Genomic DNA, 26,407 nt, shown 5'->3' on the forward strand with positions numbered 1-26,407 from the left:
GTGAACTCAACAGAATGAATTCTAACAAAAGGAAGCCAATAGGAAAATGATCTTGTTTCAGATTCCCAATAATGGTTGTATATAAAAAGGTAATCCTTTTCAATATTTTGGGTGGAAGAGGGCATTTATGTATTTTATTTATGGGATGTTTTTTTAAAAAGGGGTTTTCAAGGAAACATTTATTAATAGAAATGCAACAACAATAAGATCACAGTACTTTATAATTTAACTAGCATACTTGCCTTTGGATTATTTGCATCAAACAGACCAGTAGAAAGTCCAATTAGTAATGAATTCTGGTTTTGACTTTTTGCAGGTGAATCAGAACGGGAGCGAAAAGACTGTTGGTGTGTAAGACGACTTGATGAAATGAAGAAAGCTTTTTTCAAGGTTTCAAAAGGATCAACTTTGTGAAAAAATGGTTCAGGCTGCATAGACTTCTTCAGAGTAGGCTCAGGTTGCACAGAATCATTTATAGCAGGTTCTGTAGCATAAAAGGAAAAAAAGTCAGGCTCCAAAGTGATGTAATATCTTGAGATCTTTATGTTGGAAGGAATTTCTGAAGTAATCTAGTTCAGCACCTATCCAAATCATCTATGTTACTATTAACCTCCCTTATGCTCAATAAAGAAATAAGTTCAGACAACTTTTAAAAATGATATTAAATATAAACATTAATATAACATAATCATTCATTAAGTAAAAATCTAGCAAGAAAACAAATTGCTTTTTAATTAGGTACTCTAAAAACAACTTTACATTTGAAAACAATTATAAAGACATATGAAAAGAAACATTAAAAAGAGAGCTAAATTCAATCAATCAAGTAATTAATAAACACTGATTATGTGCCAGGCATTGTGCTAAGTGCTAGGGATACAAAAAGAGGCAAAAGACAGTTCCTGTCCTCAAGGAGTTACCATCTAATGGGGAAGACAACATACAAACAAAATACAAAGCAAGCTATATAGAGAATAAATAAAAAATAATTAACAGAATGAAGGTATAGAATTAAGAGAGGTTGGAAAAAGCTTCCTATAGATGAGATTTCTATTGGGACTTAAAGAAAATCAGGGAGGGGTGGTAGAGGGCTCTGTTCCCAGATGTGGCAGATGGCTAGAGAAAATGCCCAGAGCCTAGCAATGGAGTGTTTTGTTTGTGGAACAGTCAGGAGGCCGGTGTCAGTGGACCAAAGGGGATGTATGGAGAATAAGGTAAAGAGGACTGGAAGGTGGGAGGGAGCTCTGAGTGTCAACCAGAGGATTCTGTATTTGTTTCTGAGTGTTTCCTAAGTTTTAGGAAAATCGCTCTAGTGGCTGAAAGGAGGATGGATTGGAATGGGGAGACCCACTGTCTGCCACTTCTAGGTGGGAGGTTAAGGGCCAGCACCAGAAGGGCGGCAACATCAGGAGAGGGGATGGAGGTTGCAAAGGGGAATCAGCAGGCATTGGGAGCAGACTAGATATGGGGTCGAGGGAAGGAGAGAGTGAATAGCTGAGGATGACACCTAGGCTACAAGCCTCAGGGACGGGGAGAATGGTGTGGGCGATAGTTAAGGGTGCAAGAAAAGAGCTAGGGAGGAAAGATACAATTCTCAAATGTATAAGTAGATTACAACTAAATTTGTGTAGGCAATTTAGTTGTAATCTACTTATACATTTGAGAATTTGTGTAGGCAATGGTTTGAATCCATAAATAATTAACGAATTTATTTTTATCTGTATAAGGGAAGGAATCAATGTTTTCTTATGATTTAATAATTTGTTAAAATACTAACAAAATGGCACATATTGACTGTTTAATTTCCTTGTCATACTTGCTGAATGTTATAAAATACCATGGTATTTCTTAGATACATTTTTGATAAATGTCACTTTTATATTGCTATTAAAATTCTCTCAATTTGGGATCATATAATAAGGTACTTAAAATCCTGGCGTATAACCCAGTTTACTGATTTCTATTCTAGAGCTCTATACCTATCACATAGGGGAAAAAATAAATACTTTATTTAGGCTTCTTCTTTGATCTTTATCTCATTATTAGAAAAGTGTTTGGTATACAATAGATATTTAACAATAAATACATTTAATAATTCTCAACTCTGTCTCTCTTTTCTACTCTAATTTGTATCTGTTACTACCTCGGTAGAACATAAGCTCCTTAAGGCCAGGGACTGATCATTTTGAAATTTTTGTCTCGAGAACCTTGCAGTGTAATGTATCCCCTAGTAGTTATTTAACAGGTACTGGTTTCAGTGTGATTGATATAGCAACACTAATCTTATACAATACCTAAAGTAATATGTTTAGGGTCAACAATTCTTTAAAAAGTCCTTTTTAAAATAGAAGCTGACCTATCTGAACTTTATTAGGCGATTCCATTTCACTCAGATTTCTTTTTTCAGAAGTTGCTTCAAGATCATTTTGTATCACTGTTTCATTCTTCAAGCTGTCAACACATATAGAAAAAATTATTTAGCATAAACATGAATTCATTACTTATATTGTAAAACATACAGTGATTCTACAAAGCAATATATTTCCATAGTGCTAAATGAATGTTGGCCTGTTCTAGTGTTATGGAAACTACTGTCCTGGAAAATTTACTGTTTTTCCTTTAGGCGAACAGGATAATATACTAAAAAGGGATCCAGTGAGATGTGCTTTTTGGTTTCCACAAGAATAAAAGATTGCTGAGACCCAGAAACCTAAAAAAAAAAATTTACTACATTTATCACTATAGCAAAAAATGAGACAGTTCAAATCATATGGACCTCTGCTCTCACCATCATTAGGAATAATGGATTCCAATGAAATAAAAAAGGTGAAACTATCCTGTGTGAACTTTTCTGATGACTAGCTTATATTCCAGAAAATAGGATGAAAGAAAAGCCCATGTCCTCTCTCATCTTTCTCTCCTACTATGCATCATTTATGTCCATATGTCCCATGTTTCACAGAAAATTGTCCCACATATCTTGTAAGCTTCAAGGATATGAATAAGTTAGAAAAAAGCACAGTGACCAGCTTTTTGCCTTTAATTAGGGAGACCTGCGGTATGATTTCAATGATCTATCTAGTGGAAATACTAAAAAGTATGAAGGACTGTCAAGAAACAATAAACTGTAGGGAATCCATATGAACAGATCCGTAAGTTACATTAAAGTTCTACAAAAGTATTAGAATAAAAGTATCTACAGCTCTAATGAAGGCCCTTTAAAATAAAATGCAAAAACCACTAGGGGCCAGGGTAACATACTCTGTTTCCTTTGAGTCTCTAAGCCACACCTCATTAATAGAGCAAGGCAAGTCAATATTTTTGTCAGCTTTACTCGATCCTTCTAAGATTTCTGCTTCCAAATCATCAGGTTCTGTAAAGAATAAAAATATTATGAGAAATGTATATGAACAAGTCCCAGAATGAAACACCAGTAAGGAGAGAAAAAACATGAATTTTGTTGAAATCAATCAGTACTTTTGTCTAGATTAGTATGTCAATTTACTAGGGAGAAGAAAAGATAGTATAAATAAAAAGTGACAGTCTTCCATACCACAATTAGTTGATTTTGGAAAAAACAAAATTAATGTTGCAAATTATTATTGCATAAAACTGAAACATAATTTTTCACTTATTTTTCTTGCTTTTTATTCAACATAATATAGAAATATGTTTGACATGATTTATGATAGAGAAGCTAGATGGCTCAGTGTTTTATAAAGTGCTGAACCTGGAGTCAGGGAGACCTAAGTTCAAATCTGACCTCAAACACTTACTACCTATATAGTAGATACAAATCACTTCACCCCATTTGCCTTAGTTTCCTCATCTGTAAAATGAGCTGAAGAAGGAAATGGAAAACCATTTCAGTATCTTCTCTAAGAAAACCCTCAAAGAAGTCTTAAAAAATTGGATCCAACTGAAAACAAATTTTAAAAATTGTATTTCTTGCCTTCTGAATGGGTGGGTGAGAAACTGGAGGGAAAGAATATGGAACTGAAAAAACAAAATTCAAAATAGAAAGCAAAAAAAAATTATTTTCCATAAGTAAAAACAACAACAAAAGAAATCATAACTGTATAAAGAAAAAAATATTTTAAAAAGATTAATGTATTTCTTCCTTTCATCATTTTATTACATTATCTTTTTCCCTTCAGGGAAAATAAGTTCTGAGAAAATGAAACTGGTTTTGAGAAAGTATACAAAACTTTCCATAGAAAGTTATTAATGTTGTCATACATCTCTTTTATTGAACTGAATTTAGCTAATTTGGATTGCTACTAATTAGAGATTTTCAAAAAGGCTCAATAGTTCTAGTGCTTGCATCTACAAAGTGTTTTAAGAAACAAAGGGGAAAATCTCATTCATTTTGGATTGTAGAGGAAATTGTGCAGTGACCTACACTAAGTTTAACATGTTTGTTTTTGCAACTTATTTTTCAAATATAGGCTAGTTGTCTTCCTAGAAAGTGAAAGGACTAAAAGGAAATCTCTAGGTTGTTGGGGAGGATGAACAGTTCCTAAAGGAAAGAGGCAGGGCTTAAGTGGAAAAAACAAATACTGGGGTAGAGAAGAGATAAGTCTTGCATCAGGATTAAGGAGAATGGATAAGTGTTACATAGAAAAAAAGGGAATTTGTATAATTAAAATTTCAAAAACAGATTAAAGCACTTAAAGAGGAGGGAGCTGGCAGCTCTGAGGAGGCAATTAAAAACGTTTGTTGCCTCAATAATGACAATAGAGAGGATGGAAGCTCTTAGGCCAGATCACAGTGAAGTGCAAAGGGAGAATTGAGACTGGGTGATTCTCAGCTGCTTTATAGTCTCTGACACTCTTAATCCTTCTCTCCTGGATATGCCCTTCTCTCTGGATTTTTGTGACACCATCTTCTCCTGGTTCTGACTGCTCTTTTTCTGGATCTCCTTCCAAATCTAACCATAAGTGTTCCTCAGAGTTCTTTCTTGGGCCCTCTCTGATTCTTCTTCTATACAACTTCATTTGGTGATCTCAATCAGTTCCCTGCTGAGGATTCTCAAATCCACCTTTCTGGCCCGAATATCTCTGCTAACCCCCAATCTCATACCTCCAACTACTAATTTTCAGACATCTTAAAGTAGATGGCATCTTAACTTCACTATGGCTCAAAAGAATTCATAATCTTTCTCCAACTTTCCCTTACTCTCATCTTCCCTATTCCTGTGGAAGGTCACCCTATCCTCCCAATTACTCAAGCTCACAATCTAGGAGTCATTCTTGACCCCTCACACTTCCCATAGTCACCATGTTGTAGAGGTCTTTGGATGTCAGCCTTTCAGGAGGTTTCTAACATGCCTCCTTCTCTCCTCTGACACTAGTACAGGCCACCTCACAGACACCCGGATTACTGCAATAGCCTGCTGGGGTATATGCTTGCAAGGTTCTTCTCCCCTCCAACCTATCTTCCCATTCCAATCACTTTGAAAGTGATTTTCTAAAGTGCAGTCCCTATCCTCTTCAGTCAGCTCCAGTAGCTCTCTAATGCCTCCAGGACCAAGTGCAAAATGCTCTGCTTGGTATTCAAAAGCTTTCATAATCTTCCCCACTCCCATCCTTTCTAGTCTTTTATTCCTTACACAGTAAAGCTGGCCTTTTTTTCCATGAACAAGATCTTCCCTTTCTCGGTACTGGCTGTCTCCCATACCTGGAATGGTCCTTTCCCTCATCCCTGACTTCCTTTAAGTTCCAATGAAAACTTTTATCTTCTATAGGAAGCCTTTTACAACCCCTCTTCAATTTTGTGTTTATTAATTCCTATTTATCCTTGATGTAGTTTGTATGTATTTGCCTGTGAAGCTTGCAGTCACCAGACTGGGAGCTCTTTGAATGAAAGGACTGTCTTTTGTCTCTTTTTGCACCCTAAGAAGTTTGGCATAGTGTCTGGCACCTAGAACATACTTTATTCACTGACTGATCAAATAACAAAAGCAAAATCTGCTTTATTTCTTGGACATTTAACCAAGACATAACAAGAGAATCTCTTAAGACTTCTCAAAATAAATGGCAAAGTTATGTTGATTCACCTGGGTACAAATGACACCTCTAAAAGAGACCTACAAAATACTGTCAAAGATTATAAAGTCTTGGGTAAATATACCATTGGTTACATGTACTGAACTGGGACTTGGATGTCTAGATCGATTTACTATGTAAGTATTCTGAAAGATTCTTGGCTGTAGAGACAATATGGGAGAACAAAGATGGTAAAATTGCATTTGTCAGTTGTTTCAAAAATTTAATTAAAAAAAAAAAAGCTTTGAATTAAAAAGAATGGAGGAAGGAGAAGATTGTTTATATTCATTTCCCAATTTAGATACTACAGAGATTAGGTACGAAGAAATAATAGCAATTAAAAAAAAAAACTTGTAAATTCATAGGGAACAAAATCCAAGAAAGGAGCCAGTAATAAAACCTATATCCTCAAATGCTTAAATTTAGGTGACAAACAAGAAAAATTAGTGGGCCTAATGAAAAGAATCAAATTTGGCCACAAATATGTGATTGAAACTTGATGGGATGAAATATATGACTGAATAATGGTGTTAAATGGGAATACTTTATTCAAAACAAATAGGAACAGAAAAAGGGAAGAAGGTGGTACTTTTGTATATCAAGAAGATATATTGATGAGAGAAAGTCCAAAAACCAGAGAGGTGAACAATGATAAAAAGCATGTAGGAGATCAAAGGAGGAAGAAATAGAAATGATTTTATCATAATACATGGACAGAAAGGGGAAATAGAAAAAGAGTTTGTGAAACACTTACATTGGACACAAAAGCACAACATGGCAATGAAAGTAGATTTAGGGATTTCAATTATCCAATATCTGCTCGAGATCTTTCTCTGACAAAAGGAGAGCAGTTATTTAACTTCTTTATTTGTAGTAATAATTTTATACACTTCAAAAGGCATAGAACAAAGAGAAAATCTTTAAGATAAAATCTCTCTCTCTTATTATTAATAGAAAGGAACTTGTGAAGAAACAATGGGAATTTTGGAGGGAAGTGATAATTCTCCATCCTGAAGTGTGTGACAAAGAAAGACTAGAAGAAACCTTGGCAAAGTCTGACATGCAACTGAGATTTGATGAAATCAGATTTTAAAAATTCAGAGGAAAGATAGATAGGATCATGGAATAAAATGTTACATGCAAAGTCTTACCAAGAAAGATGTAAAACACTTCAAGAATAAAATTCCTAAGACACAAAGAGAATCAATTCCAATAAAAGAAAAATGAACTTTTTTCTGAAGAGATGAATGTGGATCCATGTGGAGTTTACCAACTTAGAGTTTTAAAAAATATATGCAAAGAAGTTAGAACCAAGGACAAGTAATAGGACAAATACAAAAGCATGGCATTCATGAGTAAAGAATGCTAAAAGCTCAGAATGATGTGGAACTAGCAAAGGAAGGTGAGGGTAACTGTGCTTTTTATTTGTTTGAACTACATTGGGAGAAAAGATTTAAAAAAAAGATAAAATTTTTTTCAAGTAGTATATGGGATAATGATAAGTGATAACAGAAAAGACAGAAATATTTGATTCTAATATTTTTTTTTTGCAAAGGAAAATGATCTTTGCACTATAACTGACAACAAAAAATGGCTACTGGGAAGTTGGAAGCTAAGAAAAATGAGATAGGAATTCATGTCACCTGATTCAAATGACTTATAAAAAAACTTGATATAACTTCTAAGTCACTGACAGTATTATATGAATGATCACAGAAACCAGAAAGGTACAATGTGACTGGAGAAGGGCATACATATGTCTTGACTTTCCAAAAAGGAATACATCTGCAAACTTCTGGCCAGTGAGCTTGACTGGTATTATCAAGAACAGGTCATGTCATACTAATCTCACTTCCTCTTTGGACAGGATTATTAACCTAGTGGATGAGAGGAACTGGCTGTTATTATTCTTGTGGAAAAAACACATATTAAACACACTGGAATTAGTTGATGTCCCTGTGGCCTCTCCTAACTTGATGCCTCCTCCCAGAATTTCTATTTAAAGAGGAGGCTCAGAACAGTCATGTTTCATTCCTCTCAAGAATGCAAGCAGTACTTCCTCCATCACATTCCCCCCCTACTCCCACTTTGCAGCTTCCTTTTATGTATTGTCTCTCCTTTTTAGAATATAAGATTCTTAACAACATGGTTTTCCTTTTACTTGTGTTACTTACTTTACTGTGTCAAGTGCTTGACACAAAATTAATGCTCAATAAATGACAGTTGACTGATAAGGAGACAATAATAAAATCAGATTCAGAACTAGTTGGCTGGATTCAAAGAATAGTTGTTAATAGTTCAATATGGTGGCAAGAGATCTCCAGTACAGTATCCAGAGATCTATTCTTGATCCTGTGATGTTCAACATTTCATACTTCAATGACTAAGATAAAGGAAGAGATGATATTCTCATAAAATTTTCAGATCACAAGGCTGGGAAGGGTAGTTAAGAATTAAACAAATAATAAAGTCAGTATTCAGATAGATCTTGATAATCTAATTCTGTTAAGATGAAATTCAGTAAGGTTAGTACTTAGTCTTACATCTGTATTAAAAATAAAATCAATTCTGCAATTCAGGAGGCCCAGAGAAACAGAAACTGTTCTTAACTCAATATACGGTGACACAGTAGCCAGAAATGCTAATATTATGTTCCTTCCAACTCTCAAATTTTGGAATTCTGTGAAGTAAATAGATTCCAAAGAGTTTAACAGGTTTTCCTTAAAGAAATAAGTTACACTAATTTTTGACATCTTTGTTGACTTAACTACTATATTTGGACATTATAGGCCCTTTTTTAAATGATCAAACTTCACTACTTCCTTTACTCCTCACAGCTGAGATATTAAAACTTATAAAGTTGCTTAGAACTATTCTCTTTTAATCTCCAGCCCATCCAAGTGCTATTAGTAATTGCTTCTTGTCAATAAGGTATTTCCTTTCTTAAAACCTTGTCCAGGCATTAATTTCCCCCCATTTTTCTAAAGATTTTAAGTTCCAATTTTTTCCTTTCTCCCTACTTTCCCTCCCTTTCCCCCAAGACAGCAAGCAATCTGATATGTTATATATGTACAATCATTTTAAACATATTTCCATATGAGCCATGCTATGAAAGAAAAGTCAAAACAAAAAGGAAAGCCAACAAAAAAGAAAAAAACAAAAGTGAAAATAATATACTTTGATCTACATTCAGTATGCATAGTTTTTCCTCTGGATGCAGATGGCATTTTCCACAAGTCTCCTGGAATTGTCTTGGACCACTGTATTGCTAAGAAGAGCTAAGTCTATCATAGTTGATAATCACATAATCTTGCATAGGACACAATCTTGATGTTTCTGTGTGCAATATTCTTGTTCTGCTCATTTTCCTCAGCATCAGTTCACATAGTTTTTGTGAAATTCAGCTACTTATCATTTCTTATAGAACAATAATATTCCATTACATTCACATACTACAACTTATTCAGTCATTCCCCAACTGATGGGCATCCCTTCATATTCCAATTCCTTGCTACCACAAAAAGAGCTATTATAAATTATTTTTTGCACATATGAGTCCTTTCCTCTTTTTATGATTTCTTTGAGATACAGACCCAATAATGGTACTGCTGGATTAAAGGATATGCAGTTTTGTAGCCCTTTGGCAGAATTCCAAATTGCTTTTTCAGATTGGTTGGATCAGTTTACAACTCCACCAACAGTCACTGCACAGCAAGGAAATGTTAAGTGTTTAGTGCTAGATTTGAACTCATGTCCTCCTGACTCCAGGGCCAGTGCTCTATCTACTCTGCCATCTAGCTGCTCCCACGCATTATGTTTTGAAGCTACAGATATAAATGTCCTTGATACTTGCAATATTTATTTCTTTACTTTCTCTTTTACATGTTACTTTTCCAACCTTGCCATCCCATTAATTGACATGGTCCCTTTCTACTACAATATTATGTTTGAAGGTAAAACAATAAATTACACATTTTATTTTGGAAAGCCCTACACTTTGAATGTTCTCCTTTGATGTATTAAAATCATTATTTTGGGGGGGAGGCAATTGGAGGTAAGTGACTTGCCCAAGGTCACACAGTTAGGAAGTATAAAGTGTCTGAGATCACATTTCAGGGCTGGTGCTCTATCTACTGCGCCACCTAACTGCCCCTGATATATTAAATTCTTACCCACCCTCTAAAGCTAAACCCAAATGTCACTTCCTCCAAAGAGTCTTCTTTGACAAGCTGGTCAGAAATGATTTACCTCGCAATGCAAGGGATTTGGAATTCTCTCAAATATTTACCAAGTGTCTGTTTGTAATATTGTTATTTTTATATGCAGTCATGGGAGTCTAACAAAAGTATAGAAATGCAAGATAATGAAGAAACTTAAAAATCTGAAATTATATGTACTTCTGGAATGAAGTCTGAAAAGAAAAAAGATAGCCATAAAAAAGTAAAGAGATAGCTTTAAAGAACTTTAGGTCAAAATAATAACATGCACATACCAGGACCTGATCAATGTTCACAGAATAAACAAATGAATGATGAGAACTAAGTAAACTATGCTGCTGGTTGGGTTGTTTCTAAACACCAGGAAAGATAGGCTTCTTTTAATATGACCAAGGATATTATCAGCAAATGGAAAGTTTGCCTGCTATGAATATAAAATTCCATTCTTGAATCAAAATAGCATTTATGTAAAAAAAAAAAAAAAAAAAAACTGACCTATTTTATTATAGTAAAAGAAGTAAGTTTCTATGATTTAACCCATGAAGTCTTGTTTAAGGAATTATAATGCTGTAGCTTGATGTAGACAATATTTCATTGTCTATATTTATCCAGCCAAGTATCTTTGCAGAGATGCACATTTCAGAAAAGTAAAAAATATCTAAATTTGAAAGTCTTGTCTTTATTTTATAATCACCTTATTCAAACAAATCAAAAGCCAATAAAAAGAAGATCATAAAATACTGTGGTTGGAAATTCTGCAAAGGCTAGAATTCAGCAATTGAAGGTTATAGTTCCAGCTGCATGTTGGAACATAAGTGTTGGCCATAAATGCAACCACAAGTTCATAGAGATTGTAAAGGAAAAAATTCTAGTTCTATTCAAATCCAAAACACCACAGAACAGAACAAGTTATTTTGGGAACCAAAACTTAAAATTTCTTTACTTGTGTAGAATTTCAACTATTTTTTTCCTGAATATGGAACTTTTTCTTTAAATCAAATCTTAGTTCAGTTAGGATTTTTAGCACCTAGGAAAGGGAGTGTGATATAGAAGCTAGAAAATCAGGAAGTCCTAAGTTCAAGTCCCAGCTCTGATAGGCACTGATTGAGTGACCCTAGACAAGGCTCTTAAACTCTAAGGGCACCAGATAACTTTCTAAGACTATACCTCACTCTAATCTGCATTAGTAGCGGGAGTTTCCTTACTGGAAAGACCCTCTGCCCCTCTGACCTATCCCTCCAAATGGATGGTTCCTCCTGAAGATCCATTTAAGAAGGGAGCCTAGGCCAAACATGTTTCATGACTCTCCAGTGACATTCTGGATCTTTCTTAGGACAAGGCGATTATCTTCCTCCTTCCCATCCTCCTTTTAGCTTCCTTTTATGAGCTACCTTCCCTTATTAGAATTTAAGCTCCTTGAGAGAAGGGACTGTTTTTATTTACATTTGCATTTCTAAGGCTTAGGAAAGTGCTTAACAAATGCTGGTTCATTCACTGACAGATACAGATCAAAAACAAAAAAACAACAGGAACCATACCATCCAATTTTTCTTCCATCACAACTGGTTTTAATGCCACCTGTAAAAATTCATCTGCTTCCTTAAGTTCTGGCTCTTCAGAAGCTTTATTATCATCCTTATCAATGACAGGTGAAGGATCTACATGAACAGGAACAAATTGTGCTTCTTTTTCATCTATAACTAAGGTTTTGTGATTTTTTTCTTCAGAAGATTCTGTGAAAGCAAATACCCACCCCCGCAAAAAAAAAAAAAAAAGAAAAAGAAAAAGAAAAGAAAAAATGATAATAAGCTTTCCAAAAGCCTAGAATTTTATTTCTAATGATATGTGAAAAACAATTTTTAAAAGGTGCTGCTAATAATAAGCAATCCTGGCTACACTTAAGGGTAATACTTCATAAGTTCCAGGTTGCAGAATTCTTAGTGAAGTGGTTGATTTGTAGAAATATCATCAACTGCACTTGAACTGCACAAAATAGTTAAGGCAGATGTTAGAATGTAGAGAAGAAAAGCATGCTTTTCGCCCTCATCTAAAATATTCTGAAAAACAAGATCCAGTAATATCTTAGTTTCTTATAACAAATTATGGAATGTAATCAGATTTGTGTTCAGAATTTGCCCTGAGGTTTGAACACCATAAAAGAAATGCTTCACTAATATTAAGGAAAACTTTGTATGCCTTCAGTTATAGGGTAGGCTAAAAGCAAAGGAAGAAAATCTAATTGATAGAGAACTCAATATTTTAAAAAAATGAATGTTAAAAATCTTTTTAAATATAATTGGGAAATAACGAAATAAATTATTACACACACACGTGAGAAATTATTTTGCTATGCTTTCATTTCAAATAATGGATAATGTAGAGTTCTTTTTCTAAAAATTTACATGGGTTTTAGCTTTTCTAATATATTCTATATTTTTAGGATAAATAAATCAATTTTTCCTAATAAAATGAGTTACATGAAAATTATTCAAGCATTGCAAAGAGGATCCTGGTTTTAACAAAGACTCTTTTGGGCGAACAGCCTGTTAGCAGGCTTAGAGAGGTAAAGTGAGTTGCCCACGGTCATGCACTGTGTTGAGCTAAATGTCAGAGGCAGAATCGGAATTTAGGTCATCCTGACTACAAACCAGAATTATTGTACTTTTACAAATGCATCTTGAAAAACTCAATAAACCATGTTTCTTAGATATTATCTGTTATACTCCCACCAACTTAGTAATAAACCTACAATCCAAATCACTAGCAGAGGACACTATCTTATTTAATTAAAACAAAACAAAACAAAAACCAACCACCTTGTTTTGCCAACAAATTCTACCCTATGACATGACTTTTCAGACTTGCTTTTGTTTTTCATTTCCTCTTACTGGATCACAGATATATTCTCAAAGCAAATGTATTTAATCCCCTAGGTTAAGATAAAATCACAATCAGGTTACATTTATCACCTGAAGAGACAACTGTCTTATTAAAAGCCTTTTAAAATAAATGATACAATGTCTTATTCATATTTGTGTTCTTACCAATATTAAAACATTTATTTAAAAATATTTAGTTCTACTTTACCATTTTTAAGCATTATCTCATCCAAACATTGTGTCTGAAGTTGGAGTTCAGCTTCTCCAAGAATCTTAAGCACAGAATCTGTTGAGCTTTTCCCCCAGGTTCTTCTTGGAGACCCTTCAATATCTAATTTAATAACATGTCCCAGTGTAAGTTCTACAAGAACAAAAGAAGTAGGGAAATTGAGTGAGTATTACAAAATGGTCACTATGAAATTACTACAACATGAGATTAGCATACCATTTGCATGGTTGACTATAAGCCAGAAACTTAATTAAAAAAAAATCTACTTTTAGTGTTCATATAATATTGTGCATTTAGAGCTGTTTTTAAAAAGTGATTAGCAAGGTTGGAAGACAGAGATCTGTTGGTTGGGAGATGGAAAACAAAGAAAAATCTTCAATTAAAGAAAAAAGTTTCATTTGCCTAGTACTTAGCACAAAATCTAGCATAGAACAGTTACTTAATAAATGTTTGATATGACTAAAGTATGATCTCAATGACAGATATGTAATGTTGCATGCAAAACTAAGCTAAGAAAAGTTAACAACGTCAACTATTAGATTGGTCACAAAATGATGAATTTTTAAGCAAAAATTTAACAAAAACAAAAAACAAAAAACCAGAGACCATCTCAGGAATGAAGGAATGCCAGTCTGCTTTCATGGAAGTCTGATCATGGAGTCAGGAATTCTCGGATCCAAATCTCACAGATGATTGTAGTCTGAAACAAGTCACTGAACTTTTCAGTGCAAATTTCTAAGGCTTTTAATTACTTCTCTCCTATCATTCCCTCATCTGAGAGCAATGTTATCATACTTTACCAAAAAAAAAAAAAAAAAAAAAAAAAAAAAAAAAAAAAAAAAAAAAAAAAAAAAAAAAAGGACGTTCATCATGAGCTGCTGCTTCTCTCCTCTTCCTTATTCTTATCACTCAGGGATCTTCTGCCACTACTTCTTCCTTCACCTCTGTCTCACATGATTTAAGTAGTTTTACTCCTTACAAAGCTAACACTCCTACCTGTTCAAGTGATAACTATCCCATACTATCTCCTCCAACAGGTCACCACCTTTCTCAGTTGCAGAGCTGGGGACCATCTGCTTTAAGAGAAGGAATTTTCTCCCAGGACCTCCCTACACTTATGAATCCAGTCTCTACTTTTTGTTATACCAAAGTAGTAGATCCAAGAATACATTCTTGTATTGTATAATTGTATTTGTACATTATACAAAATTTGAATATTTGTTGCCAAATAGTTTTTCTTTCTGTAGTGACATTAGTAAATATTTCTTAATTTCTACTCTGAAAATTTTCTGATTCCAGAAACATTTGCTTTTATATCTTTTTTGTACTAACTACTTTTTCTGGAATTCCTTATAAACTCTAGTGGCTCAGGTTTCTGTGAGTAGGCTAATCAAAAGAAAGACTATAATTTAAGTATTCAATTTTTAAAAGTTTAATTTTAGTAAATAAATAATTTAATTCCCCCGCCCCCTTAAGAATTTTCTCAGGGCATGTCCAGGAGGCAGCAGCTCCCCTGAGCTCTCCCCCAAACCCTTCCAAACATCTTTAAATAATACTCCAAAATAAATTCTGGAGTAGCAGAGCTCACAAAAGGACAGGGTAAAACAATTTTCCAGCCCGAGACAACTTAGAAGGTCTACAGGAAAGGTCTGTCATGCTGGAGCTCAGTTCTATCCAAGTCATGCCCTGGAAAAAGCAATAGTGATCATGAGGGCAATGAGAACAGTGATGGCAGCGGCAGTTTCTGGATCCCTCAGCCCAGAAATAAAAAGAGGGTCAGAAGACTGGTCAGAAGGAGATTACAGAGATCTCTCTGCTAGCAACACGGGAGAGACTGTTGCCTTATCTACTAGAACATGAAAACTTGCAGCCACAGGGGAACTGGGACTCTGCTCATAGTTCCATGATGGAAGAGAGTGCTTGTAGATGCTCACAGGCCAAAGCACAGACCAGTGGAGTGGCTTGTTCTTAGATCATACCACTTTGGAAGAACCAAAACGTTATAAGTCCCCAGAATTAGCTATGAAACAACTGTACAAAAACCCTGAAGTTTGGGAAAGTGCTTCCTCCACTTTGGAGCAAGAGTCCCAGTTTAACATAAGTTGGGAAATGAGCAAACAGCAGAAAACAGTCCTGACTAGAGAAGGTACTTTGGTGACAGGGAAGATCAAAATACACTCGGAAGAAGAACACAAAGTCAAAATTTCTGCATCTAAAATCTCAAAGGAGAAATATGAATGAAAGACCCTGGAAGATCTTGAAAAAGATTTTAAAAATCAAGAGAGGAAGAGGAAAAATTGGGAAGAAAAATGAGTGATGTAAGAAAATCATGAAAAAAGTCAACAGTTTGGTAATGGAGGTATAAGAAAATACTGAAGAAAATACCATGTTAGGTTGAGTAAGAGAACAGGCCAAACGATAACAGAGGAAAAAAAAAATCACCGAAGAGAATGCCTTGAAAGGCAGAATTGGCCAAATGGAAAAAGATATATAAAAATTCACTGAAGAGAAGACCTCCTTCTAAAGTGGAACTGACCAAATTGGGGGGAAAAAAAAGTATAAAAGTTGACTAAAGAAAATAATTCCTTAAAAATAAAAATCAGACAAGTGGAAGCTAATGACTTTATGAGGCATCAAGAAAAAAAAAAGAAAAAAGAAAAAATATGAAATATCTAAATGGAAAAACAACTGACTTGGAACAGATCTAGGAGAGAATATAAGAATTACTAGAAGTAATTTTTGATCATGACCTGAAAGTCATGATCAAAAAAAAGAGCCTAGACATCATCTTTCAAGAAATTATCAAGGAAAACTTCCCTGATATTCTAGAACTAGAGAGTAAATTAAAAACTGAAAGAATCCACCAAACACAAGTTAAAAGAAGTCCCAAAACAAAAACTCTCAGAAATACTGTAGTCAAATTCCAAAGCTCTCAGATCAAGAAGAAAATATTTCAAGCAGCCAAAAAGAAACCATTAAAATACTGGGGAGCCAGTCAGGATAACACAAAATCTAGCAGTTTCTACATTAAAGAATTGGAGGGCTGAGAATATGATATTCTGAAGGGGAAAAGAACTAGGATTATAACCAAAAAAAACTGAGTACAAGCTGTCAGGTGAAATTAAAAATAGACAGACATTCAATAAAATAGAGGACTTGCAAGTATTCTTGATAAAAAGACCAGAACTGAATAGAAAATCTGACTTTTAAATACAAGACTCTAGAGAAGCATAAACAGATACACAAGAAAGAAAAATCATTAAGGATTCAACAAAATTAAGCTGTTTACATTTCTACTTGGGAAAATGATACTTGTAACTCCCAAAAACTTTCTCATTATTAGGGCAGTTAAAAAGTGTGTGTGTGTATGGAGAGAGAGAGAGAGAGAGAGAGAGAGGGAGGAAGGGAGGATATGAATGGAAGGGTGTGAGCTGAATATGTTGGGATAATTGTCTAAAAAATTAAGACATGAGAAAGAAGAATGCATTGGGAGAACAAGGAAGGAAGAGGCAGAATGGGGTAATTAATGGACATAAGAAGTACAAAAGGGATTTTACAATGGAAAGGAAAATAGGGCAGGTGGGAGAGGATAGGGCATGAACCTGATTCACATTGCATTTGTGAGAATAATATACACACTCATTGGGATATAGAAATCTATCTTACCATACAGAAAAAGCAGGGGGGAAAGGAAATGAGAAGAAGATGGGTGCTGACAGAAGGGAGGGTGGATTGGGGGGAGGCTGAAATCAGAAAAAAAAATTTGATTGGTCAGAATGATAAATGGTCAGAAATTCTGAACAGGCAATTTTCAGACAAAGTAATTAAAGCTATCTAAAGTCATAGGAAAAAACACTCAATCACTATTGATTAGAAAAATGCAAATTAAAACAATTTTGAGATTCCATCCTACACCTATCAGATTGGCTAATATAACAGAGAAGGAAAATGGTAAACGTTGGAGTGGCTAATTGAAAAACTGAGACACCAATGTTCTGTTGGTGAAGTGGAGAGCAATATGGACCAAAGGGCTACAAAAACCATCTATAACCTTTGACTAAGTAATCCCATTACTTGGACTGCTAAAGAGGGAAGGAAGGGAGGGAGGGAGGGAAGTAGGGAGGGAAGGAAGAAAGGAAGGGAGAGAGGGAGGGAAGGAAAAAGAGAGGGAGGGAGGAAGGAAGGGAAGTAGGGAGGGAGGAAAGGAGGAAGGTAGGAAAAAAATGATCTATAGATACAAAAATATTTATAGCAGCTTTTTTAATCTGGAAAGACTGATATAAAGTGAGCAGAACTAAGAGAACAGTGTACACAATAACAGCAATGTTGTATGACGATAAACTGTGAATGATTTATTCTTGCCTTTATGATAAAGGCAATTCTGAAGGATCTATGGTAAAATGTTCTCTCCAGAGAAAGAACTGAATGTAGGTTGAAGCACACTTTTTCTTTATTTTTCGTGTGTGTGTGTGTGTGTGTGTGTGTGTGTGTGTGTGTGTGTGTGTGTGTTTAGGGGGCTATGTTTTCTTTTGCAATATGAATAACATGGAAAAAGGGTTTTGTATCTCTGTACATAAATAATCTTTACCAAACTGTTGGTTCAAATTACTTGAATTCTTAATTTGAGGTGGAAGGGAAAAGAAGAAGGGAGAGATTGGAACTCAAGAATTTTTTAAATGAGTTTTAAAAATTGTTTTTACATCCAATTGGGGAAAAATAATAAATTAAAAACAGAAAAAGATAATTTCATTTCCTTGATTTGGTTCCTTATAACACATTAATCAAGACTACCATTTGCTTTTTATTTCAATAAATGCATATTTCCCTTTGTATCATTTAACATAAATAATATAAAGTAATTGCTTTGCTTTGAAAATGAGATGGATTTTCAACATTTTTGTAATTATTCTCACCTGTAGGAAAGGTCTCTTCCATGCTTAACTTGGCTAGAGGAATTTCCAGTTGACTTCCTGCCTCCCATTTCTTACGCTCTGACGTTACAGATTTTTCTTCCTGATGATCCTTAATATCTTCATTCATAGTTATTTTATAAATTTCAGGGGTTTGTATCTTTTCTTCTTCCTCTTTGTAAGCCTTGAGATTTTGATTTAGTCTACGCAGTATCTCTCGTTTATTCTGCAATAGTAATAGTCTTATATTTTGAAATATTTATATAAACTAAAAGAAAGGGTCAAGAAAAAGCTAAAAAATTTTACTTACTGAAAGAGCATTATCAGTTGCTTTAATTTCTTCAGAAGTTTCGTGAATGCCAATTAAACTTCCAACCTTTAAAATCAGAAAGATTCAAGATGAGATTATCAGAAAAAATTCTTCCTTAAAGACTGTTAATTCTTTTTATTTGATTCCCTTCAGTATGAATCTCTCTATAATCCCTCATTTCAGCAAAATTTGAATTCTTTTAAATATTTTTTAAAAATCTCAAAGTCAATCAAATAATAAGCTTAATATCAGCCCACATGCCAATTCTCACTTATTTGATCAAATACGTGTATTATCTAAATTTTTGGTAACCAGCATCTCTTTTAGGGAGGAGGAGGGAAAGGGGAAAGGGTCATTTCAACTCCACCAGAGAAAGGACAACGAAATGAAATGAACATAGTTCAAGTTTCTCTATTAAAACAAGTATCATTAAAGATTTAGTAGATGAAGTGACTAAACATAAGTCAAAAATGAGTTTTGAATTTATTGATATTTTCTCTGTCCAATATTATCATATAAGTTGTGAATTGGGGAAATTGTTTTTTACTTCAAAAACAAAAGCAAACATGGAAAGTGAGAACTGAGTTGTTTGGAAGATAGCAAATAGGCAATCTTTCTTTTGATTAACCTATTCACAGTAATCTGAGCCTTTAGAGAGTTTATAAGAAAATCTAGAAAAAGTAGTTAGTGCAAAAAGATATGAAACAAAAGCTTCTAGAATCAGAAAGTTTTCAAAGAAATATTTACTAATGTCAATACAGAAAGCAAAATTATTAGGCAACAAGTATTATTTCAAATTTTGTACCACTTGGGGAAATAGTTTAGCAGGATTAGAAGTAATTGAAACAAAGAGTATTTTATCCAGTAAGAGTAGCCAGCAATTAGCAGTCTCTAAGAACCAGAGATGACCAGCTAGATGGTATATATGTCTACGTACCATCTAAAGTTTGGAATAAACAGTGTTGTAGATGCAAAAGAAATTTTAGAAGAAAAAACTAAGATATTAAAGAGCAAAAAGTTACTAGAGAAGCAATTGCTTCTTATATGAAATTCTCATTAAATGACTAAAAACTTTACATTTGCATAGTCAACCAGGTTATTGACTATATATCAACAGGCAACATATATAGAGAGAATATACAAATCACTGAAATACCCGAGAAAAACATTGATGTGTCCTATCACTTATCAACTATCATAGATTGATCAATCAATCAACAACCATGTATTATGTATCAGGAAATGTGCTAAGCACTGGAGATAAATTTAAAAAATTAAAGAATCCTTACTATCAAGTCCACCAGAGAACAGACAATGAAATGAAATAAATACAATTTAATTTACTCTTCACATTAAAGATTAGTAGGTGAAGTGACTTAACAGTAAGTTGGAAATGAGGTTTTATTAAACAGTATTTGAATTTATTGATATTTTCTCTATCCTATATTATCATACAGTCATGAGTAGGGAAGACTGCTTTCTGTTTCAAAAACAAAAGCAAACATGGAAAATGAGAATTTAGATTCTGACGAATAAAAGACCCAAATGACAATGATGCTGGCAAGGGGGGAAGTAAATTTAATTTGGTAAAAATAGTTTCAGGAGAATAGGCTATAAATTATTTCACATTTATTTTTAAGACTTAAACTCTTTTGATAGCACATACTTTTCTCTTTATTAAAATTAGGATTTTTTTTTTCAACTATCATCCTATACTGCTAGACTAGTATCAATATAAAGTTTTGGCTCAGTCCACATTTATTTGTCAGTCTCATTTTTGGCTTATAAGAAGTTAATGACAGAATAAAATAACAAAGGATTAGAAGAATTACATAATGACAAAGCAACACAAATGAAAGAATCATTAAAAAAAAAAGGTAAGTTCAGAGTAACTGTAATAATCAACCTTGATCCCTGGGAACTAATAATGGTACTTCTCTTCTTGGTTTATAATGTAGAGAATTAAAGGGGCTGAAAATTTCACATTATTAGATATGGTCACAGTATTGGCTGTTTTTGCTTAACTTTAACAACAGTGGAAGGTTCAATTCTGAGGGGTGATAAGTTTGGAAATATACAAAAAGGGTATATCCACAAATGACAGTAAAAACCATTTAAAACAAAAAATTTTAAATATTAAAAACAAACAATAATATCATACAAATGTAGACAGATGTTGAATGGGACAAAACCCAAAATTTCTAAGTTTAGCTTTTATCTTATTTCTAGTTTATATGATTATATTTTTGTATTTACATTGAAATATTGATATGGACAATTAAAAAATCAGACCAATCAGTATTAATGAAGCAAATTAAAATGAAATGAGCTTTAATTACATTGGAATTTCATTATGAAAGGGAAAAGGAATAAGCATTTAGTAAGTGCCTATCATATGCCAGTTACTGTACTAAATGTTTTGCAAATTTTATCACTCTCAATTCTCACAACACCACTATGAGGTAGATGTTGTTATTACAGTAGGAAACTGAGGTAGACAGGGGTTACTATAAGGTCACAGGTTTTATTAGTTTGAGTCCATATTTGAACTCAAGTCTTCTTGACGTTAGTCCTAGGACTGCACTACCTATCTACCTATCATTACAGTATCATTAGCTATATAAATAAAAATGATAATTACTGAAATCAATCAATCAAAAAGTTTTTATTAAGCACTGTTATGCTGGGAACTGGGGATATAGAAATGCAAATATGATCTTGCTCCACCCTTCAGGTAGCTTAGGTTAACAACGGCATAACTAAAGGATACAACAACTGATAAGTTTATAAAATTCCTACTTGTGCCAGTCACTGAATCATATGCTGGGAATACAAACAAAAATATGAATCAATCCCTTATTCTAAGGAGCTAATATTCTAAAACCAGAGACAATACAGACATACATCCTGATGCAGGGCCCCCTCATCCAGTACCTGGACCACTGAGGTAACTTGAGGGACGGTATTCCTGCTTCAAGTTTCTTCCAGCTGCAGGACCTGCTCTGCTGCGACATCAGGGGGATCTATTTTAAAATCCTATTTGTCTTTTAAAGGATTTTGCAATGATCCCTCCCCTAGATATTTCTCCCCTTCTCACATTCATAAGCCAATGACATTGGCTTTCTTGCTTGTTCCTCAAACATGACATTCTGTTTTCTGACAACATACCTTTTCCCTGGCTGTCCCCCTTACTTATCTCTCCCTTCTCACCTCTATCTTCTGGCTCCCCTCAAGTCCCACCTTGTGCAAAAGGTCTTTTCTGCACCTATATCACCCTACTTCCAACTCACCTCTTTTTGTGCCTTCCCTCTGTGACTACCTCCATTTTACATTATTTGTATTTTGTGTGTAGATAGCTGTTTGCATGTTCTCTTCTGTTAGAATATAAACTCATTTAAGGCAGGGACCATGTTTTTGTCTCTTTCTGTATTTTGAACACTTAGCATAGTGCCTGAAGCTTAGTGATCATTTAATACAAAATGAGTAGATATAAATAAATACAAGGGAGTAACTGAGGGAGAACACAGGCAATTGAGGAGGATAGAGAAGTATTATGAAGAAGGAGCCAGTCCTGTGTTTTTGAAGTGTGAGAATCTATGAGACAAGGTGAGGAGCTAAACAGAGTTTAAATAAAGTAGAGGACTCTTTCCCCTCTCTGCCCCCCTCCTCCAAAGCCCTAGGGTATTATTCCATTAAAGGAAGAAAAGAGAAAAGATTCACTAAAAATAAAGGACATTTATGAAAAGTCTCACTTAAAAGAGTTCAGGGGGGCTCTGGCGTGCAAATTCTCAATCAAAAAAAAATTTCGACATTCTTATGAAGAAACAATTTGTTTTTCTTAAAGAACTTTCCATGTGTGGATGTATCTTCCCTTTCATGAGATATTTACATCATTTATATCAGAAACTGACAATTGGCTTACTTAAAAATTTGTTTCTGGAAATATCATTTTCATCCAACCTATTTCTTTCCTTAGTTAAAAATTTCAAAAAACTTACCACACCCACTTCTTTCAAAGCTGATGTAATGGAGATAACTGGCATATTATTCTTCACCTGTAACTGGGAAGAAGGGCTGCCTGATTCATGCTGTTCCTGGGAGTGACCAGGTGCTGCTCTCTCATTGGAAGGCACATTAATCATTTTTATGCCTTTAGCTTCTAACTGTAAAAAAACCCCAAACAAACAAACAAAAAAGGTTTATAGATAAAAATTCAAATGTGTAGATGAAAAAAGCATATGAAAAAACACATTTGTCAACTTGGTAGATTAGATTTTGATTAAGGGTTCATGGATAACAACATACATTGGATAATTTTTATCAAATTGTGTAATATCTTATTTTTTATTACAAAAAAAAGCAATGAAAAGATCATTGACTTCCAATTAATCTAATATTAATTTTTCTTTTGTTTCAAATCAGTAAGTTTACAAAATATAAAAATCATTCTATTAATCATACTCTTTAAAATGAATTTATTTGCAGTTTTGAGCATATTCTCCAATAGATATCAAATAGCATCTAAAAATGGAAATATCAATTGTTATAAAGAAAAAGAATGACACTTTCAGGGGCTGGGCTACAAATTCAAATTCACTAAATAATTTGGTGCCTTCAGATATCTCTTTTATCCTAAAATTCAAGTCTATAAACAGCACAACTAATTATAACAATTATACCTAACACTTATACAGCATTTTATATGTCAAATGCTGTGCACAATTATCATCTTACTTTAGCCTCTGAGAGGCAGGTGCAATTATTATCCCCATTTTTCAGATAAGGAAATTGAGGCAAACAAAGATTAAGTTATTTGCTGTGGACCAAACAGCTGTATGTACAGTGTGTGGGCATATCTTGCCTTTCATCACAGATATCTTATAAAATGATCTATCATTTTCAAGATTATGTAGTTTCTACTACAGATTTTCTTGTTTTCATTCAAATGCTCTTACAAAAAATCATCAGAGATGAAACTATCAGAAGGACAAGATAGAAATAAAAGTAGAACAGATTTGTCAATATTTTTGTAACTGACTATCTTCATCACTGATAACAATGGAATCACCATATTTGACCAGAGTTCACAAGGGAGTAGCAATCCTAAATCCTAAAAAAATCTGTGTTAACAAAATTTTATCAGCACATTTCTAATGCTAGCCAGTTATAAAAATACATAACACATAATTCTTAATTCGCTATCACCACATTAGCTCAAGATTCCAACTTTGAAAAAGTTTCCTTTGGACATTAAAGGTTTTCTTACTAACTTCCAGTCAAGACGCTACTTAAAAAGTAGGCTGATCATTTTCCATTTACCTACTCTAACAAAAATCTTAAATTTGTACAAGATTGCATAATGATCAAGAAATCTAATGAAAAATAAGCTACTTCTTGTATTCCAGAACCACACAAAATGGCAGCTAAAGCCCATAGTCAATAGGAAAGGAGACTGCCAGCAAAGCCAGAACTAGCCTAGGCCAACAAGCAGCAGCTTTCCACAGCATGACCCAAGTCATTCAGTGACATGACATTAGCTATAGGACTCATACTGTATTAGCAACTGGCTACCCCCTGGGCCCTCTGGCTGGAGGGCTAAGTAAGAACTGCTCCCAAAGCATCCATCCATATATAGAGATCTTTTGTGCCTCTTCATATCCCACCAGCTTCAGGCCTTCAGACTGTTTACTCTTGTGCCAGCTGCCGTTTACCCTCCCTCTCCTTTAACTCCCTTTTGTGTGTAGTCTTTCTCCATTGGCCTTATAAGTGATGGCTTCATATTTGTATCCCTAGCACTTAGTATAGTATAGGGACTAAAGATATAAAGGTAGGAACTTAATAAATATTTACTGACAGGAAAGGAGATGAACACACACACACACACATGCACACACTCTAAAGGAGAGAAAGGGGATGATTAAGATACTAAAAAAACACATGTTCTGATCTCATCAGCTCCCATTATCAGTTCTGCTTCTCTAGTCCTAATCTCTCTGCTGATCTAGACATATTTCTAACTGCCTATTGGACATCCTGAATGGGATGTCCTGTAGATATTTTAAAGTCAACATGCCCAAAACTGAATTCCTCATTACCTCTAAAACTTCCTTTTCCTTACTACTACCTTTCCCATTATTGATGAAAGCATCACTATCTGACTGGACCTTCAGGTTATCAACCTAGATATCTATCCTCAATACTCTGTTCTGTTACACATTTAGTCAGTCACTCAGCATTTACTTGACATCTACCATTTGCCATATACTATCTGAAATTCTGGAGATATAAAGTAAGGCAGAAGAAAGTCCCTCCCCCTGAGCTCAAATTTAGTTGGGGAGATAATAAACAAACAACTATGTACAAATAAGCTAAATAAAAGTTAAACAGGCCAAGACTAATAAAGAGAAGGCACAAGAATTAACAGAGATTGCAGAAAGCTTCCTTTATAAATGGTGAAATTTTAGCAGGGACTTGAAGGAAACAAGAAAATCGGGAGGCAGATAGAAGGGAGAGCATTCCATGCATAAGGAAAAGCCAAAGAACCATAAAGGAATCTACTACAAATTTGGATTAAGTATATGTTAAATATAAGACAGTAAAAATAAGACATAAAAGTGGCAATACTCCTATACTTTATTCCTTTAATGCTCCTTTACTCCTATAAATGCATTTATATGTAAGTATAATTCTTAAATTCTCTCAATTTAAAAAAAAGAGAAAAAGATAGACCAGGCCCAAAGTCTGAAAATTTCATTATAGAATTAGGGCAAAGAAGTATATGTGAAACTAGAACCATCAGAACTTTATCAACCACCAGTTTCTGAGGTTCATAAATTTATAAGATATCCAGGAAATATGCAACTTGGAAAAAATGTTAATCAGCAATGCCACCAAATTTTAGCTTGTTTCATAATGCCAGCTAGAAAACTATAAGCACATTTAATTATTAAAAAACAATCCAGGGACAGTTAGGTGGCACAGTGAATAGAGTACCAGCCCTGGAGTCAGGTGGACCTGAGTTCAGATCAGACCTCAGACACTTAATATGTGCTAGACTGGCAAATCACTTAACACCAAATGCCTCTCAAAAAAAAAAAAAAAGGTTTAAACTGAGATAAATATTAACAAATAGCATGCTCTCACCATATTAAATGGATCAAAAGGAATTTCACAGAAGATTTCATAGACCCCAAAGAAGATGGAATTTTAAATTTTATTCAATTCACATTAAGTTTCTTAAAAATGAGTTGCTTTTTGTCTAAGTGAGAGATAGCATGGGAAAGCTGGATTCGGAGAGAGCAAGATTTGTGTTCAAGTCCTAGTGCTGAAATAGACTGATCACAAGCAATTAATCTATAGTAATCAAACAATAATCACAATTTACTAGATGTTGATTTGCCTTGGCAAAAGAAACTTCCTCACCAAGAGTTTCCTATACCAATGAAAAAATAGGTTTTAGTGAAAAAAATATAAGTCATCCAAAAAAACAATACTTACTAAATATTTTTTTTGCTATGTCTCTTAAAATCTGAAATATAAGTCCATTTTATGATAGAAAACTTACAAAAATACATGAAATACTGTTATACTAGGTAAACACTGATAGTTAAAGTGTAACAGGACAGAACTTGAGTTATATTCATTTTAAAGAGTGATAAATATATTTGAATATAAAGATCTAAAATATATTTTGCCCATTTGGATATTCCTCTAACATGGTGTTTTCCAAAAAAGCTGAGGCTTAGTAAAACAATTTGAAGTCACTTACCAGATTATGCTGATTCAAAAAAATAGCTGAGAATCACTTTCTAATTC

At 34.0% G+C, this 26,407-nt stretch overlaps 1 protein-coding gene across 8 annotated transcripts in view; it reads right to left on the reverse strand.

Annotated features, from left to right (window-relative positions):
- Positions 1 to 26,407, reverse strand: part of NEK1 (NIMA related kinase 1) — a 152,125-nt gene that overhangs the window by 24,196 nt on the left and 101,522 nt on the right. For 7 of the 8 annotated variants that reach the window (XM_031941991.1, XM_031941987.1, XM_031941993.1 and 4 more), the window contains 8 exons: positions 22,591 to 22,755; positions 18,593 to 18,658; positions 18,286 to 18,508; positions 13,352 to 13,504; positions 11,803 to 11,997; positions 3,262 to 3,373; positions 2,357 to 2,451; positions 243 to 484 (listed from right to left, as the gene is read on the reverse strand). In XM_031941991.1, the coding sequence (XP_031797851.1) occupies positions 243 to 484; positions 2,357 to 2,451; positions 3,262 to 3,373; positions 11,803 to 11,997; positions 13,352 to 13,504; positions 18,286 to 18,508; positions 18,593 to 18,658; positions 22,591 to 22,755 (1,251 nt within the window). The remainder of the gene's footprint in view (positions 1 to 242; positions 485 to 2,356; positions 2,452 to 3,261; positions 3,374 to 11,802; positions 11,998 to 13,351; positions 13,505 to 18,285; positions 18,509 to 18,592; positions 18,659 to 22,590; positions 22,756 to 26,407) is intronic. The other variant, XM_031941992.1, reaches the window with a different exon arrangement.

Source organism: Sarcophilus harrisii, chromosome 6 (assembly GCF_902635505.1).
Source record: "Sarcophilus harrisii chromosome 6, mSarHar1.11, whole genome shotgun sequence".
Taxonomy (NCBI): domain Eukaryota; kingdom Metazoa; phylum Chordata; class Mammalia; order Dasyuromorphia; family Dasyuridae; genus Sarcophilus; species Sarcophilus harrisii.